Below are 16,784 nucleotides of genomic sequence, written 5' to 3'. Positions count from 1 at the left end.
GATTGATATCTGATGAGTTATTAGTACAAAGCCTAGCTCACAGAGAGCTCAGAGTCAAAATGCTGGCCTCCAAAATGATTCTTTTGAGCTACAGAAAACTAAGTTCAGGAAAAAAAAAAAACAGCGCCTATTTTGGTGGAGGAAGGATTATGAATCCTCACAAGTGAAATACATTTTGCTCTTATGAATAATTTTATAATTCTTAAAGCATTATAGAAACATGGATTAAAATATATACATATGCAATATGTACATATACGTACCTATTATTTAACTCAGTGCATGTCTTCATAAAATATAGTCCATACATTTTCACTTCTTAAGTTTTAGAACCTCATTTCAGTTTGGGGAATGGGCTGCATGAGTTTATGGTATATGAATGCAATATAACATTGTTCTACAAGAAATGATCAGCAGAATGATTTCAGAAAGGCCCAGAGAAACTTACATGAATTGATCTAAGTGAAGTGAATAGAACCAGAACATTTTTATACAAAGCAAAATAAGATTATGTGACTCAAATGTGATAAACTTGGCTCTTTTCAAAAATGAGGTAGTTCAGGACAATTGAAAGTGTTGTGATGGAGCCATCAGTCTCCAGAGAGGACTATGGGTACTCAATGTATAGTGCAACTTGGTATTTTCACCTTTTTTATTTCTCATTTCCCTCTTTTTGGTCCCCCCTTTTTTGTGTATAGCATGATAAATGTAGAAATGTTTTTTAAAGTATTTAGAATCTCAAAGACCAATTAAGAGCGATCTCTCAACTTTGTGTCAGCTACAAATTTGAAATCTGTGTCATCTATACCCTTCACCCAAATCACAGATAAAAATATAGAAAACTTAACAAGCCAACTGGTATTTTATTTTAAGATACTGTGCAATCATGCTTTCCTTTTGGAGGGATACAGACCTCAAATTTTACTGGTAGCAAATACCCAGTAAAAACCATTCCTCTACTAAGGCAGATTTGCCAATTTTTCTTCAGTTTAATATGGTATAAGAATTTTGTTTGGGTCCCCCAAAAGCTAAGTTATTTGTCCAAGGCCAGTACAACTCAGAGTTGACTTCCTATTATTTTTTTTTCAAAGTGCTTTCTTTCAACTGTAAATTTATTTTCTCAAGAATTCTTTGCACTAGTATGAATGAGAAGCCATGTACTACAGGAGATAGTCATTTGTCTATCCATCAGGAATGAATTTCTTTAAAAATATATAGTTTAGAGTGTGGATTGCGCATTTTTGTTTTTCTTCCCAGGTTATTTTTACCCTTCTAGATCCAATTTTTCTTGTGCAACAAGAGAACTATATAAATAGGTACACATATATTGTATTTAAGATATACTTTAACATGTTTAACATGTACGAGACTGCCTGCCATCTATGGGAGTGGGTGGAGGGAAAGTAAAGGCAAAGTTAGAACAGAAGTGTTTGCAAGGATCAATGTTGAAAAAATTACCAATGCATATATTCTGTCACTAAAAAACTATAATAAAAACTAGTCCAAGAAAAAAATATAGTTTAGTAAGAAGCTTAAGTATAATCTTTATTATGTCAATAAACAAATTTTTTCCCTCAAATGGTTGGGACCTGTGTGGTACAGGTAACTTTTCTTCAAAAGTGATTTGATTTGGTTCTCTTAACACAAAATAAATTAGAAATAACCTTCTCACACTTGCAAAAACCACCCAAGCACAATCACCTATGACTACTAAAATGAATCCAAATAAGAATGGGGCCTTAAACTTGCTTTGGAAGGACAGATAGGGAACAAAACTAGTTGTACTAGTTATTAATTCCGTATTTTACATCTATCCTAAGTGGATTTGTAGATTCTGAGAAGTTTAAAGTTCCTTCTAATGAGAACAGGAAAACCTAACAGCCAGGAACAATTTCAGTTCTAGGTACAAAGACAAATCTTTTAGAAAAGGCCTCTTTAATTTGCTAATTACAACATAAACAACATCTTCAAAAGATGCTTCAGCACCTATAGTGCCTTTGTTATTTACAATATAAATAGTTCCCAATGCCTCTGCTAAGCAAATAAGGCATGTAGGGTCCATGCTAAAAACAAGCAGCCCACCATCCACTGCATTTCTAGACCTGCATTACACACCACACATGGAAGAAAATGTGGGAAAAGATATGAAAGAAAAACTCAGTTCATGGGTTAGAAGAGGTTGGTGCTCTTCTCCAGGAGTTAAAGGACACCATGGAACTTCATATGGCAGTGGAATTTCTCCTGCTCCATAAAAGTTTTCCCACAGATTCCACAAGAGCAGCCCCCTCCTTCCTTGTTATGAGAGCGCCGGACGTGGCTGTCATGGGCAGCATGGGAAGCAAAAGCTTTGCCACAGTATTTACATTTGAAGGGTTTCTCTCCAGAATGCTGCCGGATATGAGTTCGGAGAATGCTGGAAGCGGTGAAGGCCTAAAGTGCCAGGAAAGAGAGGAAAATTGGACAAATTAAATTTCTGATGGTAGTGGCAAATGTCACACTGAGGTTGGGTCTTAAGAGATCTTGTTTGCCAAGAAGACTTAAACATTTCCACTGTGTGGCCACAAATGGGTAAGAAAACAGGGTTAGATGTGTATCAAGTGAGACAATACATGGAAAACATTAACACTTTGTAAACCTTAAAACACAACATAAAAGTGAAGCATTCTTATTACTATTATCATTACTGAATAAGTGAAAGGCATCCTATGAATTTCGAAATGAAATATTACTTTTATTAATGAATTAATGAATATTAGTACTGTGGCTAAAATTGCTGAGCCTGAAATCTCAGGAAGATCTGAGTTTAAATATCACCTCCGATAAGTACTTATTATCTGTTTGACATTGGGTAAATCATTTTAACTTAATTGTCTGTCTCAGTTGAATCAGCTGCAAAATGGAGATAATAACTATCTATTGTCCCAGGGTTGTTATGAGGATCAAATGAGATAGTCTTAGCACAGTGCCAGGTACCTAGTAGATCACTTTATATGTTTCTTTCCTTTCCCCCCATATAATACATACATTATACACACACACACACACACACACATATACATATAAAGTATATATATATGAGAGAACCTATTCAATTCTTTGAACCTCTCAGTGTTCCAGGTTAATTCTTTAAGACTGACTGTATGTTGAATTCTGAAGGACTTATAACAATAAATCCTCTCCATCTCTAGAGAAAGAACTGATGGGCTATGAATGTAGATCAAAGCACACTTTTTCTTTATTTTTCTTGGGTTTTTTTTTTTTGGGGGGGGGGAGGGTGAGAGGGGAGTCTATTTTCTTTTATAACATATTAACATGGAGATGTTTTACATGACTGCACATGTACCACATATCAAATTGCTTCTCAATGAGGGAGGGGAAAGAGAATTTGGAGCTCAAAAATTTTAAAAAAAAATTTTTTTTACACATAATTGGGAAAAAGTGAAATATTTTTAAAAGACTATACATTGAATATATTGGATTATTTGCTGTCTAGAGGAGAAGAAAAATTTGGAGCACAAGGTTTTGCAAGGGAGAATGATGAAAACAAAAAGCTATTAAAAAAATATGCTGATAGTGAACGCCTGCAAAGTGAAGTAAACAGAACTAAGATAACATTGTACACAAAAATAGCAATATTGTAACTATGATTAAATGTGGAAGACTTTGCTGCTCTGAATAAAACAATGATCCAAGACAATTACAAAGGACTCATGATGAAAAAAGGCTATTCACCTCCAGAGAGAATTGTTGAACTCATTTTCTTTGTTTTCTTTTTTTGGAAGACAACATGGCCAACATGGAAATGTTTTGTTTTGCATGATTTCAAGTGTAAAATGGGTATCATTATGCTTGTCTTTTCAATAGGTTGGGGAAGGGCAAGAGGGAGAGTGAGAACTTAGAATTCAAAATTTAAAAATAAATATTAATAAATGAATGAATGATTATTTTTTAAAGGACTTTAAATTGAGAAGGAATTGACCAACATTGATAAAAAGAAAGTTCCTTATACTTCTTAAATGTATAGACTTGGTTCCTCTCCCTTTTCCAATGAGCAAAGTAGAAAAAAAAACCTTTGGTCTTGCCTTCAAAGGATTTGCATTCATTTCCCAGCTCTAACACTAGTTGAGTGACTACAGACAAGTCACTTCACTGATCTAGGTTAAGCTATGTCTCCTTCATTTATGAAATGGAGTTGATAAAATTTTCTTCAACTGACATTTATAGGAAACTTTTGCATCAAGACAGCCAGATATAATCATCCCCCTCTTAAAGAAATTCAGTAAGGTAAACTTATTTGTCCATGATCCCAGAGCTATAGATATCAACAATGCCATTAAAGACACTCTATTAAAACACTGTGACTTCCTTTAGAGGGTTCATTATGGCAATAGTGTTATTTGCAAATCTCTTAACTCCTCATAAATGTCATAAATGCCTGTTTCTATTCCTTTTGTTTGGTTTGGTGAACTCCATTATTCCCATCAGACTATATCCTAAATGCCCTAGATCAACATTTAACTTCTGAAAACCCAATTTAAATATAGCAACTTGCCACATCAGTATTTTTGCTGATTTCATATTTTTTCAGACATTTAAAAAATATATGAATAAACAAGACTTTGAATTTAAATATATGAATAAACAAAACTTGAAAAAGGATGAGAAGAATTAATGACTTTAGTAATAAAACTTTCAAATTAGTATTTAGGGGACTCTTTCGATCTCTTGGATAATAGCCATTTTCACCAGCTGGGAAGTTTAGGTAATACAAGAGAGTGTGAGAAGTTTCCATTTACCTTGTTACAGTAGACACACTTGTAAGGCCTCTCCCCAGAGTGGACCCTCATGTGCTTATTGAGACTAGAGGACTGCGAGAAGCTCTTTCCACACATAGAACACTGTGGACAAAGAGGGTCATAATTAGTTAACTATATACACATGCCATTGACATACATTGCCAATCCCAAAAAAGTACATTTCAAAATAAGCTCCATGTGTGAAGAAAGCTGCTTGTTAAAGAGATAAAGCTGAGAATTATGACCTCCATTTCAGTGCTTGTCTCCAGAATATTTGTAGTCCAACCCATAGCTACAAACCTTTCACATTCTTAACCTTCTCTAGACTCCGTGCCCAATGTTGGGATCAATACAAAAGTTGGATTTATAGCCTTAGCATAAATTCATTGTAGTTTAAGAACGATCATCTAATTGAGAACAGATTAATGAGTTCTGAATTGCACCTGCTGTCACTACTTGTGATTCACAAGGTTTTTCAAGGGAAAATAATAAAAGCTATATCAAGCTAGGTGATTACTTAGATTTGGAATCTCATTATTGACTTTGATACTTCCTCCACTGACCACAAATTTTCTTAGCCCATTCATCTTGTAGAACCCTTAAATCAATCAATTAATATCCATTTATTAAGCATCTACTATGTGACAGACACTGGTGATAAAGGAAAAATTAGATTTCTGCGGGGAGTGAAAGAATTATCATTTTCATCTGTCTCTTACTCAAGAGTTAGCTATCTTAATGCAGTTTAATACAAAACTGGACACTTTAGGTAAAATACTGTACCCCTCCTTTCCTTTAATTTTTCTTCCTTTTCCTCTCTCCACTACATGTTACATGACAGTATATACTGTAACAGAAAATAGCAATGAAAACCTGAGTTTCTAACCTTGGCAATGCCTCTAATCTTGGTTATGATTCAAGTACCCTGATAGAAGCTAGCAAAAGATACCCTGATCTCTTCTCTCATGGAGCACACAACCTAATGAGAGCAGGTGGATTTCAGGCATGTGCACAAATAATTTGTAAGCCAGAACGCAAAAGAAATAGGATCCAAGTGTAATGAGAAATTAGAAAAGAGAAAACTTTCGGCTGGAAGGAGGAGCGGGGAGTGGGAAAGGTTTTATAAAGGAAGTGCACCTCAGTTTCCTGATCTGTAAAATTAGGGGATCCAGATGGTTTTTCTAAAATCTCCTAGTTCTGGAGTTTTTAAATAATTTGTGATTAAAATCTGATTCTTTCACTTCAGCAGTTTAATGCTTTCCCTGAGTTTAAGGACCTTCAAGGACTAATCTCATCAATGTTTAAGCCCAATTAATGTTAGTCCTTCACTTTCGAAAAGGATCTATTATGTAGTAGGTAATGTCTTGACTTGCACATGACTTGGATTTAACGAGGCAGTGTTGCATAAAATCATCAGCTTCACTCTCTCTTCCAGAGTCTAGTGACAAGAAAACCATCGAAGGTTCCAAATGTAGTAAATGACCTTGTTATCTTTTATGCTGACTAAGTTCTAAGCATTCCACAGCACTCAAGTCAGCCCCTTTCCTGGCTGTTGGAACAAATGGTTCTTATCCACCTATTCCAACAGGGAAAGTCTTCACATGCTAAGCATCCCCCTTAAGCACTGATACGTTTGAGGCCTGTAAACCTCAATCTGGTTTAGGCTAGCTGCTAAAGTTGGGTGACAGATGAACACCAAAGATAGATAAACAGCCCTGAAAAAGGTTTGGCAAGCCCTCACACCAGAGATGCTGGTTCTTCCAGAAGTCCTCAAACACTCTAATTGAAGGGTCATGAAAGAGAAAGAGGTCCTAGAGGAGCCAAAGTAGGACTCTAACCTCCTTGGGGGCAGGGATACCTTTTGCCTTTTTTTGTAATCTCAGCACTTAGGGTGGGTCTGATTCAGTCAGAATTTAACAAATGTTTGTGGATTGACTGATTCCTTTCTCCTTCCAAAGTCCTTACTTCAGCAACTTCAGAAGCTGCTCCCTTTGCCCTAAATTATACTCTCCTTTCCTAGGAAAGAAGAGCATCAATTAGGAATGGGATTTCTAAATCCAGTTTAATCACTTATTTGCCTTGTAAATCTCTGGCCAAGTCATTTATTATTTTCCACATCTGTAAAAAATAAGGGTCTTCATCTTTAAAGTTCTTTCCATGATTTCTAAGTCCTCTCTTCCAAAATGGTTTCCAAACCAGATCTGTTAACTAAGCCTCAGAAGAATAATGGAGACCTAAAGTTTAAAGAGGACAGAATGATGGGAAGGAGCAAGATAAGGATGAATAGGGGAAATAATATAAAGAAAGAATGCAATAGCAAAGGGAGAAAAGTGGCTAGGGAAGGAATTTTAATGGAGAAGAGGTACCCCAGCTGCCAACAGTAGGCCATCTCTCTTACCTTATGAGGTCTGTGCTTCTCATGGACATGTAGGATGTGGATCCGGAGCCGGTCCCTCTTCTCAAAGGATCTACTGCATAGGTTACAGGGAAATTTACGGTCCCCTTGGTCCACACATCTGGTGTACTTGAGATGCTTATCTCTGTAATATTTGTAGGCAAACACTTTGCCACACCTTTCACATTTGTGACTTTCTCCAGACTCTGTCCAATAAAAACAAAAAAGCCCAAAGAGATCAGAAGCAGAAGAGGTTTCTACTCTTTCTTTTCTTAGCTGTCATAAGACTAAGGACATTTGTCATAAAAGTTCTAAAAGGCGTTAAGCTTCATACCACCTGATGATTCTCAAATACATTAAGGAAAGCTTCCTAATTAGTCACTTTTATAATACTCTTGCTTCAACTAACTAAGCTTGCAAGATATCCCAACAGCCAACCCACCAGTAGTCCTTCCTAATATCTCAGAAAGAACACTAGAATTGTAATCCATTGCCTAGGGAAAGGAAAGGTTTCAGGTAGGGGCTACAACTTACTAGCTATAATAATTATACTCATTATATACTTCAGGCATTGTAGAAAGTTTTTCTTTTCTTTTTAAGAAACTGGACCTGTGATTTTTTTTCACATGTATAAAGAACACTCAGTGAAGATCTCTCCCAATGTATGTGAGTTGTTCAGTTCTTTCTGACTCTTTAGTGTTTCCTTGGCAAAGATGTTAGAGTGGTTTGCCCTTTTCTTCTCCATATTATTCTATAGCTGAGAAACTGAGGTAAACACAGGGTTAAGTGACTTGCCCAGGGTCACACAGCTAGTATTACATATCTAAGACAGTATTTTAACTTAGATTCTTCTGACTAAAGGGCCAGTCCTCTATCCACTGCACCATATCTAGCTGTCCTGATATTTTTATTTCTAAAGCAGTAAATATTGTTAGACACAGCCCACATAAACAAAAGCTCTTTGCTGTCCTCAATTATTTAAGAGAGTACAGGGGTCCAAAGACTGAAAAGTTTGAGAACTACTGTATTATAATCATAAAAGATATCTCATGCTTATTAGCCCATATGTGTCAAGGGCAGGATTTGAACTCGAGTTTTCCTTATTTCAGGATCAGTCACTACACTATATACTTCCTCCTATTTTAAAAATCCTATTTAAAAAAAAAAAAAGCAGTTATTAAAACTCTAGTTCCCAAGCTTTGGCCATCTACCTGGAAAAGTTGTTTCCTGTGGCAATCTAGGATCATTTGGTTATTTATTTGTTTCTCCAAGTTATATTTTACTCCTATTTAGTCAACCTTATTTTACTGCCAACTCAACTACACAAAAGCAGGTCAGAACCAGAGGCCTCATTTTCATAGAGGAGGAGCAATCCAAAGTCTCAGAGAGTAAGTGGTAGCAATCAAAGGATCAAGAACAAGGACACCTAATAGGGCATCATTCTTAAACTGGTAGAGTTCTAAAGGATATTCTTATTTTAATTTTTAGGTTTTAAACAAATCAGTCCCTGGGACCTTCCAGCTAGCTAACAGAAAGTAAGGGATTATGTTCCCATGTTCTTGAAAGTTCTGTGATAACTTTATTATATATTTAAAAGCAATACTAAGTTGTAAATAATAGATGTGCAGTTTCATGTACAATCTTTTTTTCTTTTTGCTTTTTTACCATGTTATGGAAATGCTTGTTTTATTTTGTAAGTTCAGAATAAAATACAGAAAGAAAGGGCAAAGGAATAGGAGTGGAGGTGGGGGGGAAAAACCCATGCATGCATCTGGGATATTCAGGAATCTCAATTGAAAGCCTTCTCTAGAGCTTAAGGGAAGTTCATTATGAATTGACAACAGAACCCTGGCATATTTAACAGGTGGCTAAGGAAATAACCAAGCTACTTGACAAATGACAAGAGAAGAGACTCACAAAATTTATGATTAGCTTTTTTTCATCAGAGTGAGAGTCTATCACTTTCAATGAGGTGGCACTATTCCTTGGGTTCCTGCTGGGAGCATTTTGCTCAGAGCTGGAATTTTCACTGATGAAGAAAAAGCCTTCCTGCTCCCTGGGGCAATGGGAAAGGCAACCTGACAGGGAGGGGTCAAGCAATCTTTTCAGACTGAACTGCCAAACTACAATAAAATTTAAGGTCAACAAAGAAAAAGGATACTTATTGAACAGTGTGCAAATAGACAAAAGAAAAATATACCAATGACATTAATATTCAGTAATTGTACAAATGAAACTTGGAGCTCATTGAAAAATTGTTATGTGGGCTAATTGGAAATAAGTTTGGCATGATTTCACACGTATACTTGATGTATGGGTCACCATGGGAGGTGGTTGGGAGGAAGGAAAATTATTTGGAACTCAAAAAAATTTTTTTAAATGCTGAAAAAACCTTTTTGTTTAAATTTTTGTTGTTAAAAAATTGCCATATAAATTCTTTTTGCCTCTCTTTGTAGAATGTAAGCTTCCTGCTGGTAAGAATTGTTTCGTTCTTTATATTTATAAGCATAGTGCCTGACATATAATATATGCCTCATAAAACCTGATTGTTTTAAGATTAAAAATTGATGGGGCCGCTACTGAATCATGTCTCTGGAATTTTACATCCTCTTATCTGGCCAGCTCTTTTCCTAACCTCCGTAGGTGCTCCTCCCTCCCAAATGCTCTATTTGCAAAGATTAGGAAGGAACTCCATCTAGTCACTCAACCCAGGCCTATTAAGTGTATCTCATCTTCATTCTCCTAAACAGAACCAGAAACACTGGTCTCAGTTCCCACCTTCTTTACCTCTGCATGTATAGCTTATTGGGGGAGGCTGTAAAGGAAAGCTTTAGGTGAAAGAGGAAAGCCATTAACTAGCAATACACCTTCCTCTCCACAGGATGTTTATGCTTATTTAAATGAAGGCTAGAAAAACTCTTCAATAGGTCTTACTTTCTGCCATTCAGTGGCATCAGACTGCCAAAGGGGTTCATGACACAAAAGAAGATTAAGTTAAGAACTCAGAGGCTAGACTGAGGTCCATTGTGTTTCCAAATCATGTGCTCCTAACTGCTTTATAAGGAAAATGGCAATCTGTAGGACAATAAATGAAGTTAGGAGGGAGGGAACTTACCTTCTGGGGGCTCAAGTTGTTGTTTCCCTTTGTCCACAACTTTCAAATTCACTGGGATACCCAGGAACTGTTGGTAACAGTCTCCATACCACACCAGCAACTCCTGATTGGGGAGGATTTCTTTGCAACTTTCATAAAATATTTGGCCTTGACACTGGACTGCTGATAGGTTCTGTTCCTCTGGAAAACGGGCACAGTTGACTAAAGACATCCAGTTCCCACTGGCTCCTTTTCCATCTATGAAGTGACTCAAATGGCCATCTTCAAAGATCTAAACCAGACAAGGGAGGCAGTGAAGAAGCAGGGAAGAAGAAATGAATGAGAACTCGCTGGGGAAAAGTAATATTCCCAACCTGTTTGTATGATTATTTCCAAATGAGGGCTTTGGATTAAATCTTCCAGATTATCCCTAAAATCCTATGATCCTTCTCTTTCCCAGCCCCATTAGTACAGTGACATTTAAATACAGATTTTCCCATTCAAAGTAAACCTTAAGGCACTGTGCTAGGTGATAAGAGTCAGTCAACAAGCATTTATTAAAATTTTAGTGTGCGTTAGACATTGTACTAAGTTCTAGAAGCACATAAGAAGTCAAAAATACTCCTTGTCCTCCAAGAGCTTAATATACTAAGAATCTATCCATAGTGATGACTCCAAATATTCCCCAGAATCTAGCTCTTTCTAGAAACACAATTCATGGAAGTTCTGTAAGAAGCTTAATTGTACTGATGAAGAAACTAAACTTTAGAAAAAGTTAATAAGTGGAAGATACTAGATGCAACTTCAGATCCAGAGACACCTCCCTCCCTCCCCCAAGTTCAGTATTCTTTCTATTGTGCCACACTGTGCTTCCCACACATATGCATAAAAGATCTTAGTAGAATCAAATCATCACTTTATCTCTTTAATAAGTTATTTTAATTAAAAACAAAAGGAATTCTGTTCTAGCTCTAAAATTTCTCATCTACCAGACTGTGATCCATTAAATTGTGAGTTCATTGAGGGCAGACATTTTTTTTTTTTTTTTTTTGCAACCCTTGTGCTTAGCACAATGCCTACTTGTGTACACAGGAGGATGCTTAAATGTTGACTGATGCTTTTGAGCTTGGTAGGACCTATCAGAATTTGCCCTCTGAACTCTCCACACCAATGGCCTTTAAAAACCCAGGATCACCTTCTGTCATTGCAGCTGGACTTTAGAAGACTGATAAGTTGGGGAGCAAGTTCTTTTTTTGTTGTTTGTTTTAAGTTCACTGGCATTATTGCCAGTAAGTAAATTCCCTCTATTGATGCAAGTCAGCACCCCCTCTGCAACATCTTGTATTTTTAAAGAAATTGTAAGGTTAAGTGACTTGTCCAGGATGACAAAATAAATATCAAGACTTGAATTCAGGTTTTCCTGACTGCAATTTCATTCATTAATTTAGACTGTCTCTCTGGAGGAAAGTATAAAATGTTAAAGAGGTGATGCAAGTTTATAATCCCATTATTGGGGGAAATTGAGGTTAGTAGTAGATATCTCAAGAGCCAAAAAGACTAAAGCCAATTGGGTATCTGCACGAGTTCTACACTCTACCTAAGTGTCTTAGGGTCAGAGGGCTAGCAGGATGTCTAAGGAAGGGTAAATGGATCCAGGTCCAATACAGTAAGTTCAAACTTCCCATGCCAATCAGCAGTGGAATCAGGTCTATGAATAACCACTGTACTTCCAGCCTTAATAAGATGGGGAGATAAAGGCTTGGGGAAAAAAAAAGAGGAGGGCATAAAGAGATGATTCTTAAGATATGTATCTATTTAAATCCTTAATGCATAGACAATAATGTACTTATCTAATAGAAAAATATGCCTTTACATAGATCTTCCTTATTTTTCAAGAAGATAGTCCATAAGATGGGGATATATAAAATTATAGATTTTTATATGTGATTAAAATAAAATATATTTAACATGATATAACAAAACAACCACATATGTATATGATATGCTTTTAGACATTATAATCTTCCTGGGGAGCTGAAACCCTTCTCCACCAAAATCTTATTACCTATTGGTCAACTTTTTAGTGATGTGACTTAGCCAGTGAATTAAATTCTCCAATCCTACTTCTATATCTATTAACAAAAACTATACAGCTAGATAGCATAGAACTGGATCTTGAATCAGAAAGACTTCAATTCAAATATTGCCTCAGACACTTAATAGCTCTGTGATCAATGAACAAGTCATTTAGCCTCGGTCAGCCAGAATTTCATCATCTGAAAAATGTGAATAATAGCAACCTACTTTCATCAGGGGTGCTCGTGAAGATAAAATGGGATACAGTTTTAAAAGTGCCTTGTAAACCTTAAAGCATGATTTAAATACTATTTATTATCATTATGAATTTTTGGATTAGGAGATCCATAAATTATTGATTTTTTCCTTCTCTGCATACTTTCAAAACTATATAAATGAGGTTCATTATTATTTGCTAATTATTATTTCATATTCATAATTATCTGCCAATTCTTAGCTAAGAGTGTTTTCCCATATACACTAATAGGAATGGGCATGGGTCCTTCCCAGAACAAAGTTTCATAAAAGGGACAGTCCAGACAGATTATTATGTATGTGCATATGTAAATCTCTCCAGAAGGCTCTCCCACTGGGTCTCTAGAAGATCCCCTCCCTGAATTTTCCCCTCATGGCCCCCAGCCCAAGACCTTCCCTCCCCCCCAACAACCCAACCCCACCCCTTCCCCTGGATAGCCACAATCAAAGGAGATGATTGATTTACCTCCCACATCAGGGAATTGTCACCGTAGGTCTTGATTTCACTTGCATTGACCACTTTACCTAGAAAGGGCCCGAATCTAACCCCCTTGGGAACAAGGTTGCTGCAGAATACACCAAACTGAGGGACATCACCACACATGGTCTTCAGTACACATAGACCTGAATGAAAAACCCAAGGTGAGGAGAAAAAGTTGAAAGGAGGAAAATAAAACTTTGATGGCCAAAGGGGGGAGGGAGTAGGAAAAGTTGGAAGTGCCCCAGCTTTCAGGGAAAGTTTGTCAAAGCCCCAGAGTTCTACTTACCTTCAGGTAACTTCAGGGAGTCTTTATCCAGAGATTGAATCACTGATTCTGACCCTGCAAAACATGCATGCTTTCATAAAAGATCTGAGAGTTAGGTTAAGAGGAAGGAGACTAGGCTCTGAGACCAATAGTTCAGGTCAGGGCTTCTATTTTGTGGTAAACCTTCCCTTTGGCAGTCTGGTAAAGGCTCAGAATGTTTTTAAATGCATAAGATACATTAAGTAACAAACTAAGTCAATTATCTTTCACCCAAACATTCCTCCAAGACACAGAAATGCTTTAATTTTCCCCTTTGAGTGTTGGAAGATCTAAGTAGGAATGTTTTCTCTATATGACTGCAACCCAGTACCCATGTGAGTACTAACTTAAAAGCGCTTCACAAAATCCAGGGAGCTCAATCTATGGATGTGCACACTGGCCAAATGATAGAAGAATCCATTGCCACAGAATAATTTTCAGTAACAATAAATTCAATTAGCTTTTGCACAAACACAATCCACTTACCAGCATACACTCACAAAAATACATCACCAAAACTTGTGCAGACTCCAAAACCTACATACCAGAGGGGCTAGGTGAGGTCAAATCAGTACCTAAATGAGAGATATTCTTCTCCTGTGATCCGTGTGCCCATGCCTTCTCTTTTTAAGTTGTTATTTAATTAAACAGAATGTAACAAAAACAAAAGAATAACTATGATTCAGTTAGTCAGCAGAGATTTGGAAAAATGCAGTGCCTATTGATTGAAGACCTACAATGTGCCAAGGACCGTGCTAAGTCAGATCTAGGGATAACAAAGAGAGGCAAAAGATTGAGAAATAGTTTTTTTGTTTGTTTGTTTGTCTGTTTTGTTTTGTTTTTTAAGGCACTGGAATTAAGTGGCATCGGCTTCCTGTGGAAAGCGAAATTTTAGTTAGCGCTTGAAGAGAGCCCGGGAAGACAAAACCTAGAGATCCGGGACACTATTCTGGGCATGAAGAACAATCGATGTAAAGTCGAAAGATGAGTGGTCTTAAAGGAAGAGCAAGGATGCCAGTGTCACTGATATCAGAAAACATGCCGGGAGACCCGGAGACATAGAGGTAAAGACAGAGAATGCCGAACCGTGTGTGAAGATTGGCAATGTCACATGGAGAGAGCATCAATTTATGAACGCCAGATAAAATTTTATATTTGATCCCGGAGGTGGATACGAGCCAGGTTTCGAATTTGATGCATTTATTCTCCACCTCTACCCAAACTAAGCAGATGCATTTTCTCATCAGCATACAGATCTTAATCCATAATTCTTCCCGGTTCAAATTCAAACTACGCTGTTTGGCATTTAAATAACTTTGCCCTTTCCTATTTTTCCAGGAGTGTTCCATTTGATTCATCCACATACATTGTCATTCGATGACACTGACTTTTTTTTTTTTTTTTTTTAGCAGTTCTTTTGAACCGCGAGCTCCCTTATCCCAAATTTTTCATTAATGAAAAAGCCGGCCTTTTCATCGGCAGGCGGCGGTTCGTCTCGCCTAGAAAAATGCTCTCTTTCCGGCCTTCCCAGTTCAAATCCCACTTTTCTGCAGAAAGATTTTTTTCCCCCAGTGCTTCTACCCAGACATCACGTCTAGTGCCTTCCCTCAGAAATTGTGATCAATTTAAGCAGTTCTTTGCTTTTAATTTTTTAAAATCTAGTATGGACAAAGTAATTAGAGCAAGTGATTTTCCCCAATAAAATGAACTCCTCTAAAGGATAAGGACCGAGGTTTTGGACTTTTTAAGTGCCCAAAGAGGCTTACTGCAGAATAAAGCGCTTAATAAATGCTGGTTGAGTAACTGACAGACCAAAACCTCCAGATTACCTAGATCGATCATGTAATTATTACTTCCTCGCCGACCCTTTTCACTTCCTCTCCATCTCTTTAAGTGCAAAAGATAAAATTTCCCCAGCACCCCCTGGATGCCTCCCATCCCTTTAGGGATTCCAACTTCCACTGATTCTTCCCGGCCAATTCAGCCCAACTCTCAAATCCTTTTGGTCCTCTCCTCTCTTACCTGAGCTGTCCTCTGGTACCCGGAGTCCGGAGATAGCGCAGTGCAATTTAGTGGGCTGCTGCTGGGAGCGGATAGCCCCATATAAGACTAGGCGCAACTCCTCCTCGGTGAACTGGTACTGCCGCGGAGCTTCGGGCTCTGCGCTCTGGGAGCTAGGGACTATATCTACATAGCGCCTCTTTCGGGGAGAATAGGAAAAGAACCGGTTGGACACGGGGCCGGGAAGCCACGGGGGAGAGATCTTGGGTGACGAGAGCTTGGTCGGCCAGGCGGCCGAGGTCTCCGCCAGCGGAAGGATGAGGCTGAGGCTGTGGCTGCTATTCTGACAATCTTTGTTGTTGCTGCTGCTGCTGCTGCTGTTGCTGCCAACACCACTGCAATCCACCGGGAGGAGACCCTCCTTGGGGAAAGGCGGATGGCCTTCCTCTGGGGACATACTGCCAAAGAAGGGCAAGGATCCTGGAGGCAAGTTATAAAAAGGCTCTCTCGGCAGGGTAGCACCGTGGTTCAGGAAAGTGGGCATCCCATTGAAGCCGAAGTGGGGCAGCGCAGGGGAGTTTATCACTGGTCCTCCCAAAGTCTTGAGTTGATGGAAAAACTCCGTGGAACTGCTCAGGGGAGAGCTACCCGGAGGCGAATTTGCCAAGCTATCCCCATATAGGCTGGGGGGCAGGAGAGGAGTGTAGTAGCCAGCCACGTGGGTAGGGTTGCTCCGAAGACTTTCCTCTGAGTACACCTTTTCCGGGGGCCCCAGCTCTCCAGTCAGAGATAGGGCCATGCTCAGGGCAAAGGTGGGAGATTTGGGAGTGGAGAGGGTTCAGTCTGCGTCCTTGGGGACCGAAAATTCCTAGAAAATCTGCGGGAGAATATATAGAGGAAAATCAGTCAATGGAGGATGATGCAGAGAGCATCCCTTTCCCAGTCTAGCGAAGTAAATCTCTATAGAAGGTAGAGCAGAACAAGAGACACACCTAGTTTCTTAACATCTCTTTTCCTACCTGAGACGGCAGGGAGAACTTTGGATCTCGTTTACAACCAGGTTAATAAAACCAAAGCAGTCAAATTCAGGGCCCTTCTGATTGGGGCTTTCTTTCGGACCTCCCACCCTAAACACCGACACTACCCCTCCAGTTCCCCACAGGTCAATATCAGATTCCCTCCTCCTTTTCTGCGCCTCTCTACCCCACGCACTCGAAACCCGTGCAAAGGTCAGTCCTGGGGCAGAACCTGGGAGCTGGGGGCGGGGAATCTTTGAACTGAGCTTAGGGGCTAGGGCTAACGGGACCTGGGGCACCTGAAGCCCCGAGGGCAGCAGCAGGCACTAGCCCGACGGCTCTAGAACAAAGGAAACTACTTAGGGT

General features: G+C 38.5%; 1 protein-coding gene across 1 annotated transcript; it reads right to left on the bottom strand.

Moving 5' to 3' along the window:
• Nucleotides 1–2,191: 2,191 nt before the first annotated feature.
• Nucleotides 2,192–16,201, bottom strand: PRDM14 (PR/SET domain 14). The gene is made up of 7 exons (XM_051973605.1): nucleotides 15,424–16,201; nucleotides 13,384–13,437; nucleotides 13,083–13,240; nucleotides 10,307–10,577; nucleotides 7,195–7,397; nucleotides 4,797–4,898; nucleotides 2,192–2,430 (listed from the first exon to the last, which is right to left on the bottom strand). The coding sequence occupies exons 1-7, from the start codon at nucleotides 16,199–16,201 to the stop codon at nucleotides 2,200–2,202; spliced, it is 1,797 nt and encodes a 598-aa protein (XP_051829565.1). The 3' UTR covers nucleotides 2,192–2,199.
• Nucleotides 16,202–16,784: the final 583 nt, after the last annotated feature.

This window comes from Antechinus flavipes, chromosome 1 (assembly GCF_016432865.1).
Source record: "Antechinus flavipes isolate AdamAnt ecotype Samford, QLD, Australia chromosome 1, AdamAnt_v2, whole genome shotgun sequence".
NCBI classification, from domain to species: domain Eukaryota; kingdom Metazoa; phylum Chordata; class Mammalia; order Dasyuromorphia; family Dasyuridae; genus Antechinus; species Antechinus flavipes.
The sequence above is the reverse complement of the archived record's forward strand: the minus strand, read 5'-3'. Positions and strand labels throughout refer to the sequence as shown.

Excerpts from the sequence above, each read along its gene's own strand:
- PRDM14 (XM_051973605.1), bottom strand. The coding sequence starts at position 16,201 with ATGGCCCTATCTCTGACTGGAGAGCTGGGGCCCCCGGAAAAGGTGTAC. Across the intron at positions 10,578-13,082 it reads ACAATTCCCTGATGTGGGAG|ATCTTTGAAGATGGCCATTT; the intron begins GTAAATCAATCA and ends TGTCTGGTTTAG. Across the intron at positions 2,431-4,796 it reads AGTGTGTCTACTGTAACAAG|GCCTTCACCGCTTCCAGCAT; the intron begins GTAAATGGAAAC and ends CTGGCACTTTAG.